General features: G+C 44.9%; 1 protein-coding gene across 1 annotated transcript in view; it reads right to left on the reverse strand.

The window, feature by feature from the left end:
- T265_05567 (hypothetical protein) overlaps window positions 1-24,152 on the reverse strand; it is a gene marked incomplete at both ends in the record, with an annotated part of 31,502 nt that overhangs the window by 2,264 nt on the left and 5,086 nt on the right. Inside the window, 13 exons of the mRNA XM_009170608.1 lie at window positions 472-855; window positions 2,339-2,450; window positions 5,429-5,586; window positions 7,337-7,484; window positions 7,902-7,975; window positions 10,092-10,196; window positions 11,110-11,275; window positions 13,293-13,520; window positions 14,508-14,749; window positions 14,850-15,006; window positions 16,026-16,114; window positions 17,919-18,110; window positions 19,575-19,749. Coding sequence (XP_009168872.1) covers window positions 472-855; window positions 2,339-2,450; window positions 5,429-5,586; window positions 7,337-7,484; window positions 7,902-7,975; window positions 10,092-10,196; window positions 11,110-11,275; window positions 13,293-13,520; window positions 14,508-14,749; window positions 14,850-15,006; window positions 16,026-16,114; window positions 17,919-18,110; window positions 19,575-19,749 — 2,230 coding nt within the window. The remainder of the gene's footprint in view (window positions 1-471; window positions 856-2,338; window positions 2,451-5,428; window positions 5,587-7,336; window positions 7,485-7,901; window positions 7,976-10,091; window positions 10,197-11,109; window positions 11,276-13,292; window positions 13,521-14,507; window positions 14,750-14,849; window positions 15,007-16,025; window positions 16,115-17,918; window positions 18,111-19,574; window positions 19,750-24,152) is intronic.

Here is a 24,152-nt window from a genome sequence, read left to right on the forward strand (position 1 = left end):
ACTATCATATATATATATATATATATATATATATATATATATATATATATATGTAATCGCTTGTTTTCCTCTTATGTGCCATCTGTATTTCCCCTGTTGTTTTGCTGCAGTTTTCTGGGGCTGTAGCAAATGCCGTGCATACTGGAAAAATAAAACGACGAGCGAGTGCTGAGCAAAGCACTTACACTGGGTTACAAAGCACCAGTATGATTCGATGCGCCCTGTGAACTCAGATGATTAGCACTAAAAGGATCAGGTGAGGGCTGTATCCTCTCGATGCCACTCGGAACCATTAGTGAGCACATAATCTCGCAAAACCATGGCCAAAACCGTCAATAACTTCCACAACTATCCAGAACTTTAAGTTGGGAGTCTGAGAGAGGTGGATTAACATACTGATCCTTATAAAACATTTAGTTTGCTGAAATAATTCACAGAGAACACTAAACAACATTAGGGCGAATATCATACCGCATCTCTCGTGTTAGGAGTTGGGCGTCCCAAAAGACCGGTTTCACTCGCTTCTGCCGGTATCGCTCCAGGAATCACAGCCTCTGACCTAACAAGTTCCTCATCCTCTTCTTCTTCACGAGCCAATTCTTCTTGTTCTTCCAAAATGAGTAGCTCCTCTGATTCAGCCCAGATACGAATGCTGAAGTCGCGACCACCAGAAACAATAAGTCCTCCAGAAAGTTCATCGAAGTCATCTTCGTCTTCCAGATCCGCCTCCGTTTTATCATCTTTCCCTGCCCTTCTGTTCTTAAACTTCTTCTTCTGAATGTTCTTTGCGCTCTTTGCGAACAGTGCAGCGTTAGTTGCAATGGCATCCAGGCAAGTAACAGATCCACGGTGACCCTGTATATGGAAAAGCATAAAGAACGGTTGCAGTTTGTCGACAAACAGATGATGACCTAATATACAGAAAGTTACTAGTGTCAGAGAAGAAAAACCAGTGTACCGAATAAGAGCTAATCGTCAACAAGGGGTACGATGTCTAAAAAATGGAGGATCAGTTAGCAGGCGACAGAGGATGGGTATGAACCCATAATGAAACAAACTTAGCTGCACATTACATCGCCACAAATTCCATCAGATCACAAACTGACAAAAGAACGAAAGAGCACAGTGACGACAAAACGAGTTGCTTCTGACTGTAGAGACTTGTGCTGTGAACATTTGGGACAATGTTTTCTCACAGAAACACAGCAAACAATGAAGCATACAATTTGTTCTCGCTGTACATAGAGTGAAGCCTGCGAGACAGGTTGTCTATATTTATAGCTGGCGATGTAGAGGGATTTTTGAACAGCAGGTGCCAGAACCATCAAGTAAAAAGCCGAGAAGCTGACGTAATACTCCCTGAAGTGAGGTCAAAACATGATTACTGAGTCCGCAGAAGGCACACTGTGCTGACACCTCTTCCAGTCAGGTTAGGCGACTGAACTGCCCCAGTATCAGTTGTGAACCCACGGGTATAAACCAGGTGCATTGAATGAATTGACCAGTATTAGTCAGGTTAGGTTTTCGGTATTGGTTCGGCTTGTGGAACAGCGGAATAAGCATCACTAAATAACACCCGAAAATACGAATTTACAAAGACGAAGATTAGAATAGTTATTGTTACCACCATTGCCAACAGGTGCAGCAATTCACATCGTTTACCAAACCAACAGTTTGATTCTCTATCCTATGGGGTCAGTAAGTTGAATTGGATAACTTACAGCCGTTAATTTACCTCAACTTAGAACCTGTGGTGCATAATTATGTGGAATTAGATTATAATTGGAACCTATCTGGTATCCGCTTGGATATAAAACTGGAGAAGTTGGTTGTCGATCAGGTGGCTTTTGACCTGTTCGCCAAACTTGGCAATGAAATGCAAACGCTTTCTCACCATACGAGCAGACATCAATGCGCGGTGGTGTGGGCTGCGAACAGATCAACAGCCAATGAACTCATTCGAGCTACCAATATTTCAACAAATTACTGACTAGAGAAGTATCAGCCAGGAAGTCGAGTTGTGGCGAAATTGCAAGTTTCCCATTCCAACAGTCCCTCACTATCCAGATCCATGACTATCGCGTCTACTTTCTATTTCGTATATGGGAGATAACCGTTTCAGATAATACCCCAATAAAACCGGAGACTCATCTGATGACCCTCATTCTCTTCTGACCACAATAGACAAAATCAGTAATGACTAACTTAATCAATCCGCTGGGGTGATGGAAACGGCTTAGTGCGGAAAAGTCCAGTACATCCCGTACGTGTTGAAGAAGGGAGATATTACAAAGCGGCAAAAAACTGCACGAATAGTGCGGAAACTGACTGTGCTTACCTTGAGTGTTGTCACCTCGCGCAATTTGGCCACGTCCCACTGCTTTATCTGTCCACTCATGTCACCAGAAACCGCGAGAGCCGTATGCGGTATAAACCGTACACAAGTGACGCTGTGGCAAGAATGACAGATGTGTGAGTTATATTACAAGGAAACGGCATGTTATGATAGCGACGAAATACACTGACGAGGAAAAGCATAACCTGTTAGAACGATGGTGCACTACAGTGCTCTCGATGGGGACAAGAAATGTCTCCCTGACGAGGACGTTTCGCCTTAGGACTAGTAACTAATAAGAACCGTATCGCAAGCTTCTCACGTCAAACTAGCTATGAGAAGTCAATTATATCCCGATATTTCGAACAGCCTTTGCAAAGAGTTTTGCTTCGTATACAGTGAATGCACCAATTAATCAATAATTCTGCAAATCTGTGATTGACGCGAAATACAAAACAACATTCGTCTCATCCCCCAGTACGATCAGCAGTAGGTGCTATGAACAGTCGGCTGGCCGGAGGCCTCTTGCTCCTCTAGAAAAGCTCCAAAAGATTTGCTACTCAAGCAGCCATTGCCTCCTCCTGTTGCAGATATTTCAAAGTGAACGGTGACGGCGGATGTCCGCTGCTATAACCGCGCTGACAGAACGTTGGATTATCTGTCTGGTAGGCAGGCTAAAGTGTGAACAGAAACCCTCAGTGAATGGCGTATGGAACGCTGCTGATTCCTGATTTGGAATTAGGACAGGATAAGAAGTTACTCAATGGTGGACATATGGGTTCTTGGGTAGTCTGAACATCGTGGATGGCTGGCTTCCACTCGAAAGACATGCAAAACGAATCCCGCGCGTTCTATGCAAGGGAACTTCACGCCTAATTCTGTTCTTACACGAATTACATATTCGTTCACACAGCTGTATCCAGTGAGGATTCGTAAATCAAGACTTTCCCGACCTAGGCAATCAGATACTACTGTTGAATACATTTATGGGGAATGTGGTGCGGCGCTAGCAAAACAGTTGCTCGACGTGCCTTCGGGCAGGAAATACACATGAGGTCTCCAACTACACGAACCATGCACTCACTTCTGTGCTTATACCAAAGTTCTTCCACAAAACATCTCAACCTTCTGTTAGTCAGTGTTCATCTTTTCACCGGTCATCTATCTGCCAAGAGGGGCTATTTGTTTTGTTTCACCCAAAAAGCATCATCACAATCAAACCTCGTATAGAACGAACGACAAGTTAAGCTGACTGCTTACGTCCGACCACTTCTCAAAACGAGTCGACAGATGGGATTATCCACAACTCTGGATACACTTCATACTGATGGGCGCTGCCTTTCTGAAACAGACTACAATATCCGCGCACAGTGATGGCTTCGTCTTCAAGACCTTCACCACAAATTGCATTCACTAAGTTTTGCTGGCAGCACCGAAACGATGGCATCGGGACAATTTCGTGTTTGGATCGCACTCGACCCTACCGCTACATCGGTCCAATGAATTCCATGTGTATCATGAGACTCACAGAACTTTCAGGGCTTAAATCAGGTCTACCGGATCCACGATACTTCAACACCATTGACCGCATGGATACTAGTTCAGATCGAATGTGCTACCAACGGGTGTGAAGACTGAGTTCCCTGGGTGACTCATAACATCGCGTATTTCCATCTCAACTACCTGAGTTTGAACCACTCCAAGGGCAACTTCCAAATGGCCACTGGTCTCACTTTGAAAATTGTGGACGCATGTTCCATCAATAAAAAGTGCAAAACGTTACCTTCCATACATGTGCTTTAAAACATTGGTCACCTTACACATGAAACGTTGTGTATATTCGGTAGAGATGATACGTCGGGAATACGCCAGTAATTCCTCAATTTTTTGGGACCAGAGGCAACTCACGCTCATTGTTGACGTAAAACCCGAAAAACTTCCCACCAGTTTTGTTTTATCTACAATTTCGTGTACTACAAAAGACAAACCCATTACCCTGTACCATCACATTCTATAATGTCATGTACGTCATCATAAACAAGTGGCTGCATATAAACAAAAAAAAAACAAAAATGGTTCAAAATAGGAAACAAAGTTGATGGAAACTCAGGGACCAGTTCCAGCTGACGAACCCCAAAGGTGAAACCGGTAGTGAGCTGCTAGAAAGCTCCAGGAATTTTATAAACAAGGTCAACAAAACAATATAATTTATCACAACGACACCATATATTGCCACACTGACATTCCTAAAAGCAGTGCTTTGTGGGCGCCTTAAGTCAAGCCGAGTCCCACCAAGGAAAATCGCTGAAGTGCCGGGATAGTCTACTAGTAGTGCAGGTGAGGTCAATCGTCTAAAGTGACATAAAACAGTCAAGCCGAGTCCCACCAAGGAAAATCGCTAAAGTGCCGGGACAGTCTACTAGTAGTGAGGTCAATCGTCTAAATTGACATAAAACAGTTCCATGGTGGCGTTTCCTCCGAGAGTGGGTCGGATGTTCGGCAAACCCGACAGTATATCCTCCACGCATGCATCAGATTCAACCGAAACGCGGCAGAGTGCAACAAAATTAAAACTGCACGTCGCCAAAATTGTGACCTTCATGGACCTGTTTGCTCTTGGATAAAGTAATTTGTAACTTCGAGAAATATTGCCTACTCAGACAAAACGGTTATATCATAACACCAGGGATGAAGACCTGAAAATCTGTGGAGCTGTAAAAGCTTGACTGGCCCGATAACTAGTTAACAGTTTGACCTGCTTCGCTCTAATCAAACCATAAAACCGGACATTTAACGACGATCCCTACTTCCTCATCCTTGTCTTCATTTTACCCATTCAAAGTAGTGCATAATATAAACACAGTACAGCAACCGTAATAAACGGAATGGGGGCACCACTGTGTACCCTTAGAAAGAACGACAGGGAGGTAATCAATAAGTATGGTGACACTCAGAAAGAACGGAGAAACAGTTCATACGTGGGGATTACTTGCTATGGCTAAAGAATTTTTCCAGAGATAAATTCGACTGTGGGTGCGAATTCGATTAGGATGATGCAACAAGTACGGGTGAATGACAGCAAGTGAAACGTACGGTTCTACATGTGACGTAAAACGTCGTTGACAATTGCCAAATTGCAACTCCCACAGACGTACAGTCTTATCTGCACTGCCCGTGATTACCAAACGACTGTCAGCTGAAACGTCCAAACTGGTCACCGGCCCGGCATGTCCGTAAAGAGAATGCACACGCTAGTGGAAGAGGTGATAAATACTACTGTGTAATGACTGAGCAACCTAGGGTGAATCAGGCGCATTGAGAAACAGCAAATAAAACATGCTCATACCCAGTCTATAGGGCCGGAACTGAGAGGAACTAGAAGTAGGGTGCGTTGCAACAAACTTCACCCAATATCAAAACTACTCACAAGAGTGGGTGTTGGACAATCGTTTCAATACAGTCTAGACTGACAGCATTTCAGAGAAGACCCTGAAAGATACTAATCACTGAATTCGCATTGTAAAACCAGAGCTTGGTGTTTCATTGAGTGGAGACGAACAAAGACATATCTTAGAAGTGCTTCTACTGAGTGTCTGTTGCACAGTAAATTCAGGCCAATCCAATGCGATCCTAAATGACTACAGATATCCTCCGGAGACCGGATAACGTGGAGAAAGGGGTGTTGTGACCTCTCTTGGCAGTGACCTGTCCTCGAAGTGGATTTTACACTAAAGCCGTGGCCGACGCGGAGCGATTTTCTTGCCTCTCTCGAGGAGAGGACACAATAAATCAACTGGAGTGAATTGAATTTCAGCGGAGTGCGTTGTTTTCGCAACTATCGTTTTCAGTTGGTCGCTTTCAAACGGCAAATTGGTCGGTTTCGACGTTGCAGCATAAGCCAACAGTCGGAAAATATGGTTTCCGATGGCGCCGGGTTCAACCGATAGGACTGAGAAAGTTCGATGATGAACAACGAGAAAATGAATGACATCGAAATAGGTAAAACAGCATAAGGAAACGACGACCATCGCACTAGTCCAGTTAGAATATAAACGAGCGTGCAATGAGGAAGCAGGTTTTTATCTCCACTAAAGAGATGTAGCCTCGTGCAAGCAAAAACGGAATGCCTATCCTTGAGAAAGTGGCACACCTCCGTGTTCCTTACAGTTGAGAGGTGCTACCAGTAGTTTATATGTTGCGTAGGCATATATGACTTCCCAGATAAAGTGAGGGTTTTGCTTGAGTTATCTGGTTTTGATTCTTTAGGTCAACAAGCTGACCAACAGGGCCATGAGTGCGAAGGTCTTCTTTTGGTGCCATAATGTCAACCTGTGATCTGAAGGTCTGGCTTACTTGGAGCTTCTAAACTCGAGGACACAAGGAGTGTACCGTAGAAGCCTTAAACCTGATGATGCTGTGTGGAGTAGGTGCTTGGAGTTGATTCGAGCATTCAACGTCTGCAATAATCTCGAAAAGACGGGCAGGATGCGCTCGGGTGATTTTGAAAGATTTCCCTCATTGCAGATAAGTCCCCAAATCAGACTAGGAAACTTTTAATAGCTTCTCGAAGGGTGGTAACGCGTGAAGTTTCTTATCATTTCTATTGGTCAGTAGTTGACCACGTGCAAAATCACGATAGGGAAACCACATGCTCATGCCTTCCGTGGATACTGAAACCCAGAGAGCCAGGCGGCCAATTCCTCTGGAAACATTTAATGAGATCTGATTACGGAGAATGACCTCTTTCAACCAAGATTTTAGGAAAAGATCCTCCTCCTGGGTAAATATCTAGATAACTTTCAAGATCACAGCTTTGTATTCGTCCGAAAAGATGACCAGCAAGGAACCACACCCAGGACAGTTACAGGCTATTTGGCGGAAACACAACATACATCTGCAGTAATCCTTCAAGAGGAAGGGAGGCCACAACAGCATTTCCCACACTGAAGAAAGACACCAGTATCTTCTTTTCGAGGTATTAATGCATACGGGAAAACTAACCTTGAGCGAATCCGAAAAGTGTACATCCACATGGAAGTTGACCAAACCCGCAATGATGAGGCGACCATTTGGCGTGACACCCAGACACGTTATCTGGTCTGCCACCGATTGATGTTGGCGGGCCTCAACGAGACACAGGGTTGGAGTACTACAACAGGTTAACAGAAGTGTCAAAATGCATTTATTATATTTAGAGACTTTCAGTGAAAAGAAGAGAAAAGAGTGGATGAGGGAGGGGACCTGGTGCTGCAAACATTTTGTGGTGCCTACACCTCGGAGCGTTAAATCAGGCAACCTGGAAAGCAACTGACGGCATGAACCCCACTAACGGACAGGCCATAGAATTGCAACATTAGTGGCTAGATAGCAGGTGAGCCACCACTAGAGAGCAAATAAACCGGGGAGCGAGTGGCAGGGAGGCAAAACAGCTTGGCGGTAAGCAGATGTAAATCAGCCTACTCATGAGTAGCCAAAACAGGAAATTATTCGCAGGACGAATCGACAGCCTGACGGAATGGTCACTCGGTGACAGAGCTACAGAAACCAATTCGCTGCTCCCACTCACCCATTTCCTGATATCTTCAGATCAAAGTTGTAGAATCCGATCTGTTTGTCTGAGCCACCAGAAAATATCATTTTCTACAAAAAAAGGAAGACAAGGAATGTTCGACCCCATCAAATTATCCTTATTGCGATAGAGGAGGAAAAGAACCGGCACTTCTGGCTACATAACCAACCAACAGGTAGTTGTGAGCTCGGAGCTAATATGCCCGGAGGGAACGACGTGTGAATTAAAAGACTGCTCTCCGAAGTTGAACATACATTCCGTAGCGTTGTTACACGGTATTCCGACTGGATATCAGTGACCAAGGCGCCACAACCACTTGGTACTCCTGTTTATTGGATGATTGATTGGTTGACGACCTCCCTTATCTTTATGATTGTTGCCCGCCCTGCGTGAAACGCTACGTTGACACAAATCTTTTAATCTCACAAAATTTATGAAGCAATGATAATTCCCCCTCCTCAGAGAGGCCACTTTCCCGCACGCATTCCGTTTCCAGATTTCTTTTGAATTTCCAATCCCGGAAGTGGCTGCCCATACCTCCCGAGAGGATTCAAGACTCCGTCCCAAAACACAGAGCGTGCTCTGAATCGAATCGACGAATCATAGGCTCGAAAACACGAATAAAAGCTTCAAAAAACCTAACTTCGGGACTCCAGCGAAAGTGCCGATGGTTTTTGGATTGCTCAAAAGCTAGTTAGGGTGGCTGACCTAAGTCAAATTCGCATCTAGAATTCTTTCGTCATTGAAAGATAAGTGCTGAGCTTATCATTTCATTGCGGAATACACTATGCTGAAGTTCCGCCCTTCTTATGTGGCTCCTTTGGCCCTTTGATTCAGACATCAGTAATTACGTTATGGTTTTCGCACACGCCGTCAGGGAGAGGCTGAACCTTACAGTGGTGTGGCGGTTTGCGCACCTCAGCGATCCATCGGGGTGTACTGGGGGGTGTCCCCGAGACACTTATTATCTCATACCAGCTGGTCAATGATTAGAGGTCTAAAGAACACAGTCTCCTGGTCCTCCAGGTGGGGGGCTGAAACATGTGGCGACTTGGTCCGTAGAAATGGTAATGCATTTGCATTTCCCGTCAAACACCACTGTCTTGCGGTCAGGCTTCTGAGCCAAAGGCTTTGGTTGAGGACGCTAATCGAGCTCCTGTCTAGGTCTGGGCGCCCTGACATCCCACGTACAACCATGATGTGTGGCAGCGAAACATCGGTGTCATGCTGTCAGTGATGATGATTTCGTAAACGGTTTACCCACCGCTTGTTTTTATGGAACTCTGCGTTTGAGAGGCAGTTGGAGAACTCACCATCGACAATATATTGGTCACTTAATGCCACATGACCATGAAGTGGAAAGAAACCGGGAGGATGATGACCAAGTACAAGAGAAATGATCAGGAATAGATTGTATACACTTCTGAACAGCGCTTAAAAATACATTGAAGCATCAAATCAAAGATGCCATTGGGGAGATTGATGCAGCATTGTTTGCGAACTTTCCGCAATACCGTCCCACCTCACAACCACAGACCAATTGTGGCGAAGCAATCTTAGTGGGAAGTGATAGCACGCGCGCCAAGCAATTCAAACAGCTTTCTTTGGAGCAGCAACCGAAACTCATATAAAATTAAAGAGATTCAGTGCGGACAATATCTACGCAAGGAGACAACTTCAGTATAATACCGAATGGTAAGTTCGGAAAGTCAGTTGTGAAAGCCATCATAATTTTTTGAGAGGTTTTATCATAATCTGGTACGCCCATCCTATGCGTTATCCCAGTGCACAAGGAGGTGCCGAAAAGTCCTTTTTTCATTGTGGTATCCCTTTGAGAGGGAACGAAAGGGAGCATCATGAAAGAAATTCCCGGTCGTGAGGTTTATCTGGTGAAGGTAGGAATGGCTCGGGATCTTGCATACCAAGAAGGCCACAAACTGAGGGGGGCAAAAATCACGGGGAACTTAGTCTACACAAACTGCTTGTAGGAACTAACAACTTAAATTATACGGTATCTTGAAGGTTTACGGTAACCAGGAGGTCCATCTAGTCCTTATAGGTCTGGAGAACTTTAAGTGATGGGTGATCATTTTATGGGATGGTCCTCAAACTGACGGTTCAATCTTTTAAGTAAAGTTGTTATCTATAGTGAACACAAATCAGGAAACCTAAAGAATGCCAACTAACCTTGTCGCCACTTAGTATCAATCCGCGAACTGCTCCCTCATGCGCACGGGGAATCATCTGTCTCATCGACTTGGACTGCACGTCGAACAGAAGAAGGTGTCCTGACTGCATAGTGGACAGAAGGGATAAGAACATAAACCATACAAATATAATCCGAGCCATCCACATGGACAGCCAGAAAATAAGAAAATTAGAGGTATCTTAACCACACATCCAGAATGAAAAGTACCAGCGAACCGACAGGTGGCCGACAATCAGCATGTGTGACTAGCCACTATCTTCAAATCACGCAATTCACGCAATGTGAACCGGTGTTAGTATATTTTTTAAGTGATGAATCTTTATTTGAAAGGCCCGTTCAAATTGTGGAGTGTTGTCCTCACTGGTAAACAAAACAAACTACCCGACACCATGCAAATTCACATTTAGGGGTCAACACAACCAACAACCAGTGGGGACTAGATTAAACTGGTTATCAGCTGCAAATACAACCGTTTAAAAGCCGGAAATGAAAAAAGAATTACTCTCCATTACTGAAGAATGGTAAGGGAAGACAAATGGGGGTGATATCTGTGCTCTGAAAATGGACGCATAATAAGTGGCAGGGTTCGCAGCATACGACGGTGGCATAAACAGGATGGCCTTTATACGAACTATACTGACAAGATAATTTTCAGATGCCCAGATTCCTTCTAGATAATTAGTGCTTTCGAAGAACGCATGATGTGGTCCAGCGGCCCAAGAGCGCCTGGGACAAAAAGCAATGAGAGAGTCGCCAAACCCAGTATCACAGACGTTAATTTTATCGATTCCAGCGTAGGAGATTGAACTGAACGGTTTCAGAAAAGACGAGGAGACACGAGTAACTTGTAGATGTAAGAAGGGAGTTATATTTACGGTTCTGAATAACATCGATCAGATCCTATTTTAAGCAGTGACAATAATCGGCATCGTCCATAAACAGAAGTATAAAAACAGATAAAGACGAAATCAAGTGTGGCTCAAGGCTACTACTCACCTCAAAACCTATAACTACATGCCGATCCCCCGGTGCAAGAACCATTGCAGATGCTCTAGTAGGAAAATCCTGCTTAGACCCATTGTCCTCTAAGGAAGCGCCTTCCAAAACGTGCTCCGCGCCTGCACGCGGCCAAGTTAGTGTTGCCAAACATGCTGAAGAGTGTCTGAAAATGAGGAAAAGTCAAGTCGTTTCGACTAAAGTGTTCTCCGGGCAACGCAGCGGATGAGAACAGTTGGCTGAATGGACAAAACCTGATCCGTTGATTGTGCGTTTTTTACAGAAAGTTCACAAATCCCCCACCAACACCTCATATATCAATAATTGATGAGAGATGGAGCACAAATACAATCCGCTAAATTTGAAACCGAAAACATACGATAATATCGACAAGAGAACCCGGAAAATGAAATTTCTTATCTGAATTGTTACTGTGTAACGCAACAGGAGTGAGTTGAAACAACAAATTCAATGATGCATGGAACAAAATACATAACAAGTCACCATTCGGGGTTGGTACAGAATGATTGGAAGGAGAGTGTGGGAAGCTCCTGTGCCTCATCGCCAATCGACTTGCTATAGATGATAAAGTTTGCCTCTGAATAGCTACCAAAATAGCTAGCCCAGAATAGCTACCGGAAATATGAACGCATGACTGCCGCACAATTGAGAAAACGGACGGACATTATAATGGCAGTGGGTATCTCCTGGAAGGTATTGGAACGGGTGCAGCCAGCTACCAGGTTATTGCATGACAGCAGAAACATGGTAATTTTTCTGCATCCTGTACTCATCTAGCGCAGCTGCAACAACCTTTCGGTGTCTAGCTGCTATGCCACCCAAGGGAAGCACGGGGACTAAGATACTGCCACATTGCCTAAACCGAGAGAGGAGCAGTCCAGATGCCGAGGTCCGGTTTGAACCATGGACTTTCCGGTCAGTTGGTGCCCTAACCAGTGAGTTATTTCATACTCTATAGGATCTTCGTCTGCACAAAAAACAGCATGTGTTAGGTCATGCATAGTACTCCCCCAATAGGGAACGTTTCAGAAAGTGATTTCTCTTCGGAAGGGTTGCTTTTAAAAAGGGTTTTCCATGAGCCATGAATTGGGAAAAGTATGAAGAACGGTCGGATTTTGTGACATTATTTAGCAAATATGTCGCGTACGAAAGCTCTCGAATGAACGGGCATTCCTGAAAGGAGGATGTAGATGCCCAAGTCACCAGGTCCGCACAACGAAGTAGTCTAGAAGAAATGTACTTAGAATTCAACCCTTCTGGTGTAATTGTCTGGATGAAGTGCGCATCTCCATCGATCCTGATTGGATCATGGACCCATGGCAAAGGCCATTTCTAACGTCGATTTCCGCAACCAAAGTAAATACGCTGCATTGTGAACTGGCTGAACAGGCCACTCGGTTGATACGGTCTGTGGGTGATGTGGTTGAATGCATTTTTGTGAACACATAAACTAAACCATTCACAAAAACGGGGACAAACTATACATGAAGATGACAATCAATTACGAGGTCAGGGATTAAGGACTACCGCAAACAGCTTGCACAAGGAGCGATACTCAGTGGGAGGAAACTCGAAAATCTGTGACACTACAAAGATGGGTTCAGGAAAGTAGCCAAAACCGCATCCTCCTCTTTAGATAGACTACTCTCATGAATGGGATAGATTTCAGTTTTCTCAGGTAGTTCGCAATCTGGAAGATACACTGTCATCCTCATTTATTCAGATATCCAGTAGAACATCGAACGCGGTGGCGTCCATGCTGCTCTGAATAGGTGAATGAACTCCGTTGAACCATCAGAAAACGACCGACAGCTTGGGTTTGAAAGTGTCTAAAAGGAAGTATTCCCCAAGTGCAAACACTAGTAACAAGGGACCCGCCGAAAGAGGTTGAAAATCAGAAAAGGGCTGAAAGGTTAGACGGTGGGCAAGTTAAAGCTGGAGCAGGATGGCGTGTTTCCGCTGAAAACAAATTCAGGTGACATTCTGTAGGAATATAGAGAAAATCCGTTCAGTAAACGACGGACCTTCCGGTCAGTAAATTCGCGCTCTTAACGACTTGGACCATCTAGCCCTCTCCCCCCCCCCCAAAAAAAAACTGGAAAGCATAATGAAAAAGACTCCGCAAGAAATAATAAACACAGCAACTGAACCATACAACATACCTATTCCATAGTTTGGCTTCCGTGCGTGCCAAAGTGAATACACCTAAAGCATCACCGGTTAGGCAACAAGCAACAGGGGGTGTCCGGTGGCCAGGAGCACAAATTCTGTTAATTAGGCGAACTCGAACACCTTTTGTCTGGATAGATTTCACAACGGAAATAGTTTGGAGCTTCATCGTACTGGCTACAGGTATCGTAACCTCCAATTCATCAATGGTGTTGGCATTCCTGAAAGGAGGATGTAGATGCCCAAGTCACCAGGTCCGCACAACGAAGTAGTCTAGAAGAAATGTACTTAGAATTCAACCCTTCTGGTGTAATTGTCTGGATGAAGTGCGCATCTCCATCGATCCTGATTGGATCATGGACCCATGGCAAAGGCCATTTCTAACGTCGATTTCCGCAACCAAAGTAAATACGCTGCATTGTGAACTGGCTGAACAGGCCACTCGGTTGATACGGTCTGTGGGTGATGTGGTTGAATGCATTTTTGTGAACACATAAACTAAACCATTCACAAAAACGGGGACAAACTATACATGAAGATGACAATCAATTACGAGGTCAGGGATTAAGGACTACCGCAAACAGCTTGCACAAGGAGCGATACTCAGTGGGAGGAAACTCGAAAATCTGTGACACTACAAAGATGGGTTCAGGAAAGTAGCCAAAACCGCATCCTCCTCTTTAGATAGACTACTCTCATGAATGGGATAGATTTCAGTTTTCTCAGGTAGTTCGCAATCTGGAAGATACACTGTCATCCTCATTTATTCAGATATCCAGTAGAACATCGAACGCGGTGGCGTCCATGCTGCTCTGAATAGGTGAATGAACTCCGTTGAACCATCAGAAAACGACCGACAGCTTGGGTTTGAAAGTGTCTAAAAGGAAGTATTCCCCAAGTGCAAACACTAGTAACAAGGGACCCGCCGAAAGAGGTTGAAAATCAGAAAAGGGCTGAAAGGTTAGACGGTGGGCAAGTTAAAGCTGGAGCAGGATGGCGTGTTTCCGCTGAAAACAAATTCAGGTGACATTCTGTAGGAATATAGAGAAAATCCGTTCAGTAAACGACGGACCTTCCGGTCAGTAAATTCGCGCTCTTAACGACTTGGACCATCTAGCCCTCTCCCCCCCCCAAAAAAAAACTGGAAAGCATAATGAAAAAGACTCCGCAAGAAATAATAAACACAGCAACTGAACCATACAACATACCTATTCCATAGTTTGGCTTCCGTGCGTGCCAAAGTGAATACACCTAAAGCATCACCGGTTAGGCAACAAGCAACAGGGGGTGTCCGGTGGCCAGGAGCACAAATTCTGTTAATTAGGCGAACTCGAACACCTTTTGTCTGGATAGATTTCACAACGGAAATAGTTTGGAGCTTCATCGTACTGGCTACAGGTATCGTAACCTCCAATTCATCAATGGTGTTGTTTTTCAGAGCGCACAGAAACTACAAATGGGAATCGAAGCATTTCGGTTAATTGGGTGATGTAAAACCTTGTAGAACAACACTTGATGATGTAATGGGTAGTTTTTTTTGCAACATTTACCTGTAGACGGGTACCCACAATTGTACCATCCTTCCAAACCGGTTTTGCGACATGGACATCACAGCTGGCTGGTTTGGCAGGCAGTGTCAAACGAAGAAGGGGACGTATCATATCCGAAATATCCAGAGATACTTTCGAAGGTGCACCTTCACCTTTGCTGCAAAACAAAGTCAAGGCGTGGCAATCGCTTTCGTGGTAGGATGCGTGCTAAGAATTACCAGAACAACGTTGACGAATGGACCTAGAGACACACTAATAGGTTATGAGAAGCGAAAAAAGATTCCATATGATAGCAGTCTCAGAACCAAATGTTAGCCGCCAACCTAACATAGTGGGATGTGAGGGGTACCTTTGGTGAGCAAGGGGAGCTCAACAACAGGTTCGATGGTCAGAAAAAAGAAAGATGGAGGACCTGTTCGCGAGAACGGATGATGAAGCCATCAGCCTTAATTCTGCATTTCCGTCCAAAATGTGGTATGGTGAATGGGACCAATCTGTGTGTGCCGCAAGGGCATGCGAGGTAAAACGATTCGAACAGAATCAATCCTGTGCTAGGAAGGCTAAAGAGGCAGACGAGTCGCACAACTAGTTGGACGAAAAATGGTCTACAGTGCGAAAATGTGTTGCTTTAAATTGTGTGAATAAGGTAAAAATGTGTGTTCTTTTGTCGCACCGCGAATTCGGTCGTTTAGTTGCGGCTGTTTAGTTGCCCTATACCTCAAAGGAAGCATGACGGCTGATATAATGTCAAGCTTTCCGGTCCTAGAAGAGGACTGCCGTTTCGATAATCAGTGTATCACGCTTTCACGACTGAACTATTTCCGACTTGACGAAACACCATACTATTTTCCCTTGCTATCTGTAGTCCCACTTTAAGTTTCGGCAACCATCTATGAAGCAAACGAAACGAACATTTTCATCACAGAGAAAAGAAAGGAACAGGGCCCAGCGCATCAGTAGGTTTTAGTGCTACGTGATAATAATAATAACCATTCAGCTTCAAAGCCACCCGAAGGGAGCACGAACACTGAGACACTGCCAGGATACCCAAACCCAGACAGGAGCTATCGGCATGCAGAGGTCCTTCCGGCCAATCAGTTCGCGCCCTAACCACTGAGGCATCACGAGCTCTTAATGTTATGCGCAAACATATGAAAACGTGCACACCAAACTCACTCTCTCGCCTTCTTCATCTTTTTCCTTAGTCGTTTCGCCTTTGCTTCCTCATCGAGCACACGGAATACCTCCAAGTTCCGATCGAAAGACTACATGAAGAAAAAATGCAAGAAATTGGGAACCGCATAGCAAAGTGAGCTAGTATAAATGGTACAATAAAAACTACGTAAGCTATCAGTATGGCTACGAAGAGTAAAGTAGGACATTAGCGAAATACACTCATTTGCAAACAAATTTGGTTTTCGCCAGAAACTCAGCAGCCTTATGAGTAGTGAATTACGTACATACATGTATCGCGATATCTCGAATATCGCACCAGCTGAAACATGAGACGGCCTGATGCACCACATTCAGTTGCCAGGAGACATCACAAACGAGAGGTTCAGCTGGGTCCCAAGTGAGTCTCTCGCAAAAACCAATTTTTTTGCAGATGAGCGCATTTCGCTAATTTAGAACGATTTGGTCTCAAGTAGAACACAAGGTTGACGAAAACTTGGGAACTGCGCCTGCCTGGGCCCCGTGAAACTGATCGTGGGCTGTCGAAGAATTCCCAGTGCATCATGTATGTAAACTAGGACGTTGGTCCGACATGTATGATGGGCGCGTTTAATGCTATTCTGTCAACGCATGGAGTGGTGTGGGTGTAATCAGGTGAAGGGCGGGAGTCAGGCTGTGGAAACGGATGTGAGGAGGACGAGAATCTAACAAATTCTTTTAACATTAAGATAGAACAATCAAACTTGCCGCCTTAAACATCACGACCAGGTTTGCTGTCGTAGTTCACCCGTTCTACCCTATGCACTCTAAAATACTGGGACACATACCCCAATCGAACGGGAAACGACATTTGTATCACTTAGTATCTTTTTATTCCAATGGAATCTGGTCAACACTACGTCACATCACCCGAATACCGTGAAGTCATCATCAAGAGCAACCGCATCAGCGTTTAACAGTCGCACATCTTTTTTCTACGCCAAAGGCAGCAACCACAATAGCCTGAAATGCGAGATCAAACGTGAGAGCTGATAATAACCGCTAGGAGAGCGAAACTACATACACCATCGGGTGTTGCAGTAGAAGGAGGTAGAAAGCTGGATGGTGCTGTTATAGACAGGCATCAGCACGATGCATTATGGGGGACTGAGTTTACGACAGTGTTTTTGGTCTCCTATGCATATGATTGTGGCTAAAAAATGAAGATGTGATCAATAATTAGTAATACAAAAAGCCCCTGTTTAGTTTTCGTAACTGCTTTCTAGCAATTATGTGACCTTTCACAAGGTATTTGTCAGCAGCGCAACCTGAAGAAGCTAACGCGCCGACGATGAAACTGCCATATCGAAGCCGGTTAGTTGGCAAGCCAAATACTCGAAGCAGGCTTTGTAGGAGTGCAAATGAGGCATCTTCTACAGCTCCTGTTTTTCCTCCAGCTGTAACAACCATTCGGTGCATAGCTTACCACCCGAAGGAAGCACGAGGGCTGAGATATTACCAGGTTGTGCGAGCCTAGACAGGAGCGAAGAAGATACCGGTGCTTGGTTCGAACCATGGACCTTCCGGTTATTACGTTCTCGTCTTAGATACTGAGCCATCTACTCCGTCAACGAAGAGGACCGGTGTGCCCTTCAGAGTTTGGTTTAAATATTGGCAAGTGATGATATGTGCCAAAGAAGATCCTTTAGACCAGAAACCAAAAGGACCAAATAAGCTATATCTTGTTATGATCCGCTACTACACATCGCTCAAAGAACTGCACCGTCGGAGTTTGAATATTACGGGTGGACCTTGCGATGCACATTTGCATAAAATTAGACCTGATAGTTGAGGCAATTATTCGACCGAACAGAAGCTGTAGTGAGTGAAAATATGCGCAATGTATGTAGTTCTCACCTGACAGAGGATGAACGTCCCAGTTTGGTCGATGAGTAACGTGTGCACTCGTCGTGAACCGGATCGACGAATACATCCCAAAAACTCAGCTTGAATCAAAGCCTGTCGCTGCGACAGAGGAACGACCACTTCTTCACCAGATGCTTCTGTTGGTTCGGCCTCTGATGGGGGAGGTTCGGATAAGTAGGCTTCCTACACAAACGGAGAACGCAACAAAGGAAGGACATCTTATGACTGGTGTTGTAGGAAAGGCAAAGTTATAACAGACGACGGTCACCACGAAATCGCGAAACGAATAGATGGACTTGTCTTTCTTAACGAAATTAAGATGTCTGTTTATAACTGTAGCGGAAACTGACCAAAGGCACAAGAGTAATATGACTTATGTTATAAGAGATGGATTTTTGTCCACAGTGTGATTCGATATTCATGTGGGAGAAGAAATTTTCACATTTTCACAACAGAACAAGTAAGATGTTAAATGAGTAGGTTTCCAACGCTCAATTAGCACAAGAATCACCCCATAAAAACGCTAGTGTTCTGGAATCGTACTGTTTGGTTTAGTCTACCTTTTTTATTTTACCTTCTTATGTTGAAGAAGCTGTTCTGATTCTGATGTCAAAAATATGCACATTTTGGCTGTTACCGTGTGGACCTTGTGACTAAATAACACAAAATATGACATCTATCTGATTATTTTACAAAATAAGCACTTGCATTCACTGCTTATCAACTCAGTGCACACAAAGATCCTTCGATATGAGAATAAAACCTTCTGTCTACCTCCTTTCTTCATGTCAAATTGCTGACCGGAAATGGTCGAATTGTGCGATTTCTTATCGCTATCTTGGTTATGCATTTTCATAATGTGAGATGCATCACCGAATTACTCCTCTATGTGCTCTTATTTGGATTCGGCCTTTCAAATGAGCAGTCCCCTAAAAGTGAGTGTATGGACGAAAAAAATCTGAATACACGAAGGAAAATCGAGTTGCACTCAAGCCCGGTGCAAATAAACGGGGGAGGAAGACTAAATTCGTCTGACGTTCGTCTGGAGATGTGTTCTAAGCTGGAACCGGATCACTCTTCTTACGTGTTTGCTTTTTCTGTCCGTCACAGAACTTTCTCCAAATAAACGTGATTGTTTTCGTTACTCAAAAGCCTTTGAATTTCAGGGCGACGAAATACGGTTACTTAACATCGGTATGACATCAACGCTGAAGACGACGCTCATGATTAGTGGCAGTATTGGGCTTGGGCGGGAAACAGATCCACGAATGCGTTTATCACAAATGACATTTTCTTTTAGATCTAAAAATTTGCCTCCCACCTTCGAAAGGTCAAACTCTGCTTCGATTTGAAAAACACAATAGCTATTCTATCCCCTCAGACTACGAAACGGGTGTGAGTACTAAACTCAGGTGACAATCGTGGTTTGATAGATCCGTTGAATCCAGTAAAGCGTGTAATACCAAAGTGGGGGGTTTACGAAGCGATTTAGATGTAAAACGTCTTGCTGATAAACGTGCAGAGAAAATTGACATTCTGAAGGGCTTTTCTGAGAACAGATGACTCGTAAGTTCAGAATTTGTGAGCAGAAACGTGCAATTCAGACCGAGGTACGGAGAAATCCTGATAGAGGTCATTCAGACTTACTTGATCGAAATAGGTCAGCCTCCATAACCGTAGTTGCGAATCGGCAGTCCCACTCACTAGTAATCGGTCGTCAGTACTCAAGGCGAAATCCCACACAGGTCCTGGATGGCCCGTAAGAGTCGCGAAACAGTGCATGTTCCTCAGATCCCAGAACTTGATGAACGAATCTTGTGCACTTAAAGTAGGAAAAGTAATGGATGCAAACCAAATCTCTCAGCAGGTGCTAAGATCGTCAACTAACAAACCAGGAAAACTGAGAAATAATAGTTGCTCCATAGAAGGAAAAAGATGTGACTCCCTGCCAAAGAGGCATTGACATCAAGGTTATGGAAAACAAGAGGCACTACAAACTGGTGGGGCACGCGTTTTGAAGCAGCCGCCATTCAAAATGGCCACCCTGTCCGCTTCAGACAGCCCACTCTTTAAAGGGAAGCAAGTCTATCAAACGTCTCCCACAAATAACCACCACGACAAACTAAATTGTGGGATAAACGGGTGAAATAAACGAATTTTCGGATCCCGTTTGAGTCAAACAACAATCTAATGCTTTTTCTCAATTCCGGCCGCATATCCGAGAAGGAAGACGACGCAACTCGGAGCCGATTCTTTAAACAAAAGATTTTCTACAAAATGACAAAAATGAGGATCTAACTCGCCCCAAATGGTAGTAAGCTATCAGTAACTTGTACGTTCCTCATAAGCATGTCAGCGAGTGACAGAAAACTCCTATTTGACTGTCTCAAAGACGCTGAGATCTCTCACGTGATTTGAATGTTTTGTTCCAGAATAGTCTGCATTTATATTCCTCCAGTACGAAACTGATCCAATATTTTTATTGTCTCTGTTCCAATACTGATTGGCCAGCGCCACCAAAAACATCTCCAGAAGGAAACGTTCTAAGCACGAAGATGATAAATCCAGGGTTCAACGTGAATATTCGAAGTGGAGATATCAATGACTGTTATCAATAAGACGAAGCCCACCGTCGGTGCGCCGGGCTGATAGGCCCTGATCCGTCACACTGGAAAACGGGGGGGGTCAAAGGCAGCTCCAAGCTCATGATTTTACTAACCTTTACCAGGTTGGATCCAGGAATACAGCCTGTCAACGTTGCAGGTGGAGGTGTGGTGTGCATAACGCACGGACAGACGGAGTGTCAGTTCAGAACTCGGGCGAAAACCATCCGAGTGGCCAAGTGAGCAAGATGTCGGGAAGTGATCTCGCGACGGCCCGGGTTCGATTGCCCTTAAACCTTTGAACTGGCTCTCGATCCTCGCCCAGTATACACGGTAATCGTTCCAGAAATAAGGAGGTAAATGACATTCCTTCTAGTTCAGGCGTATAACTTCAGACACCAGTTTGGACAGCCGTTCTTCGAAAGAACTAATGTGATCCTGCTACCTGAACACAGCCCACTGAGTCAAAGAAAACTACTCAGAGATGATATCATTTGGTACAAGGTCACTCGGAAACCCAGAGGATGTGATAGGACTGGCAAAATCTCACAACGCCCAAGCCCAGATAGCAGCTATCCCAAAGTCAGGGAGTGATATAGAAAAAGCTACTCTTTGATCAGAACCTTGCATCTTAGCATCCAAGCCGAAAGGAACTTGAAAGATAAAGCGGTTTTCGAATAATGCAGCAAAGTATACTCACACGTAAAATAACAGAATCAGCGTTCAGCTGTAACACATTCCGGTGCATAGCTGCAATGCCATTCCAAGGAAGCATGAGGGCTGGGACATTATCAGGTTGCCCAAGCTCAGAGTAGTCAGGATGCCCGGAGTCGGGTTCGAGGCACAGAACCTCAAAGTCAGTAAGTTCGCGATTCAATCACCGAGCTATATCAAGCTCACACGTCAACTTCCTAAGAAGATAAACGAGATGTTCATATCTCCAAAGCTATCCAACTACGCGCAGGACGTTATCGCCTTCGAGGGGTATGCCTGCGACCGTACTACACTACTGCACAACTATGTACCTAATGGACAATCAACGAGTACTCGCTGCTCATCGTGTGACTGCTCTCTCGTGGCTTTTCTCGGACGATTGAGCCTTATGGAACATTGTTATTCGTCTTTTCAATATGGACTGGCTTCAATTATAGGACGAAAACTCCGTTGAAAGGTTGCAAAGCCACAAGGAGGAGGCAGTTCGCCTCCGTGCGGGATACTGCCAGGTCGCCCAAGCCTAGACAGGGGAAGTCGAATGGCAGAGGTCGGGTTCGAACCACGGATCTTCCGGTCAGTAAGTTCGCGCTCTAACCACTTGAGCCATCTCGACCAATACGTGTGCGCAATCCTCTATGATGAAGGCAATAGGATGGGCTTTTCGGGAGACCAAAATGTCCGTATTCGTGGCAGCAGCGATGCTGGCATCCCCCCAGGAAAGGCGGCTCATAAAGGACCGACCTCAAACACTGTACACTGATGCAACCCATCAGTTATCGTAACCGTCGAGAAACTATACAATACGGTTGAAAGTATTATGGTTAACCAGAGACCGCTCAAAACGAATCTGTCGTGCGCAGTAGCATCAAGGGCCACCTATAACTTACTCTGCGTGTCCTCTTGCCAGTCAAGTGGGTCAGACTATTGAGTCATTGGCTTCTGGAAAAGCCCCCCCCCCCGCCAGCAAAACCTTAACAACGACTGCCTCGCGGTTCGGATTTTGGAGTCAGATACTCAGAGCGGAGTACTTAAACCAAGCCCTATTCTTTGATCTTGGCAACACGGAAGCAGAATTCGCCCTTACAGATCTCCGTTGACGGACCCTCCCCGACAAATTCCTCAAACGCGTCCTTCTGATGAAGTTAGTCGTCAATAACCTAGCCGTTGACCAAAAAAATAAATCGAAATAAATGTTAACTGAATGAAATAGTACCGTCTCACATTGCAGTTTTCACGACAGTAGTGTGTCAATCGGGAAGCAAGCATCTATCGCTCATCCTCTATCTTCTCTCACAGCCGATGTAGTTTGTACCTCGGAAACACGTGCACAGAACTCCAGTTCGCTCATTTACCCCAAACCGCTCGGGATGAAACCAGATTCCCCGCATTCCACTGTTAAAGTGCCTGATCATCCTGATGCAATGCTTCGTGATAACTACGGAGCGGAAATCATGCTTAGCCTTAGAGCTGACTGCACTTTACTAGACAACACTCCAGTAAACAATTCACTTTGCGCTCTTCGGTTGCCTGACTCAGATTAATAGATTACAAAGCAACACGATCCGACAAAAGGCAGGTCTGAAGCTAAGACAGCTTCGACCAATATTTATCACGGTTACTACGGTCAGCGAGATGTACGCACATCGTTATTCCTGCCGGTGATATGAATGTCTACGTGATTAGGCCTAAAAAGGGTCCGCCTTGGCTGACTAGGGGTGACACCCACCGTACATCATCATCATCACAATGAACGGCATAACATGTGTCCAACACTGATGCTTCGCTGCCGTACAAACATGGTTTATTGGAAAGCGTTATTGTGAAAAAAGTACATGGGGAAGAGACTTAAAGCTAGCTTACTACAGTCATACTGAGGTCCCTACACCTCCAGACTCTCAGGCAGTCTCGATAGAAAGTGATAACAGGAACGCCACTGACGTCGATCAGTAAACATATCTAACAGCGTTCTCAATCAGTTACACTGGGGATCACGCGATCCTCATTTTGGAAGCCGAATCACGCCGACAAAACTGACTTGTTGTAATCTCATTCATACTCCTCTGCCAAGTAAGAGGTTGGTCAACTCCCCGCCAATGTCACTCTGAATTGGTATGTAAAAAGCAAAGCATGGTTCGGCCCAACCAACTCAGCCTCTGGTGCTGGACATACTTTTCTATGAAAGTCCCCGTTAAACTCGTCAAGTCGTTACGGATTCACCGACTCCAGCCTCCACCTGAAGACGTTTCCACTCCACTGCCGGAAGAGGCCATACAATAAAACACCCCGTACTGTGGCCTGATACACAAGTCCATTGATATTCAGAAATATGCCTCTTTGACGTCGTAGCTATTTCAAAGCCCAGACAGGGCAAGTTGAGAGACGGGGGTCGGGTTTGAACCACGGACCTTCCGGTCAGTAATTTCGCGCTCTAACCACTGAGCTATCCCGCAGCAATGAACGTCTGTAGGACCCAAATGAGTGGAAGCGGGTTTTTTCTAAGGTCGCATCAATATGATCCCTGATGACTCCGCTCAAAGCCAGGGACCAGTCGCATGGGTCAGCTGAAATAATCTACCGGTACTTCGGGCTTTCTGGGCTTCTTCCGCTTTTTTATACTTCAGTGTCCGCGAAGCCTCATGGTTGGCGTGCAAGCTCATTTTCACTTGTCATTCGTCGGGCCAAGTTATGTCCAGGACCGGCCGAAACATTTTCCCGGGATTCAGGAAGTGCCACTATATCGCCCCGCATCGTGCTTAAGCGGACCTGGTAAAGGAGGAGAGCCCTTGGCTGCGGAGTTATTTATTAGTAAATGAGAACTATGCATTTGCAAGCCACTACACACGAAAGTAAACATCTCATCTGTATAGTATTTGAAAACTAAACATTCGGGTACATCCTCTTGAACTTT

This window comes from Opisthorchis viverrini, assembly GCF_000715545.1.
Source record: "Opisthorchis viverrini unplaced genomic scaffold opera_v5_104, whole genome shotgun sequence".
In the NCBI taxonomy this organism is placed as follows: Eukaryota; Metazoa; Platyhelminthes; class Trematoda; order Opisthorchiida; family Opisthorchiidae; genus Opisthorchis; species Opisthorchis viverrini.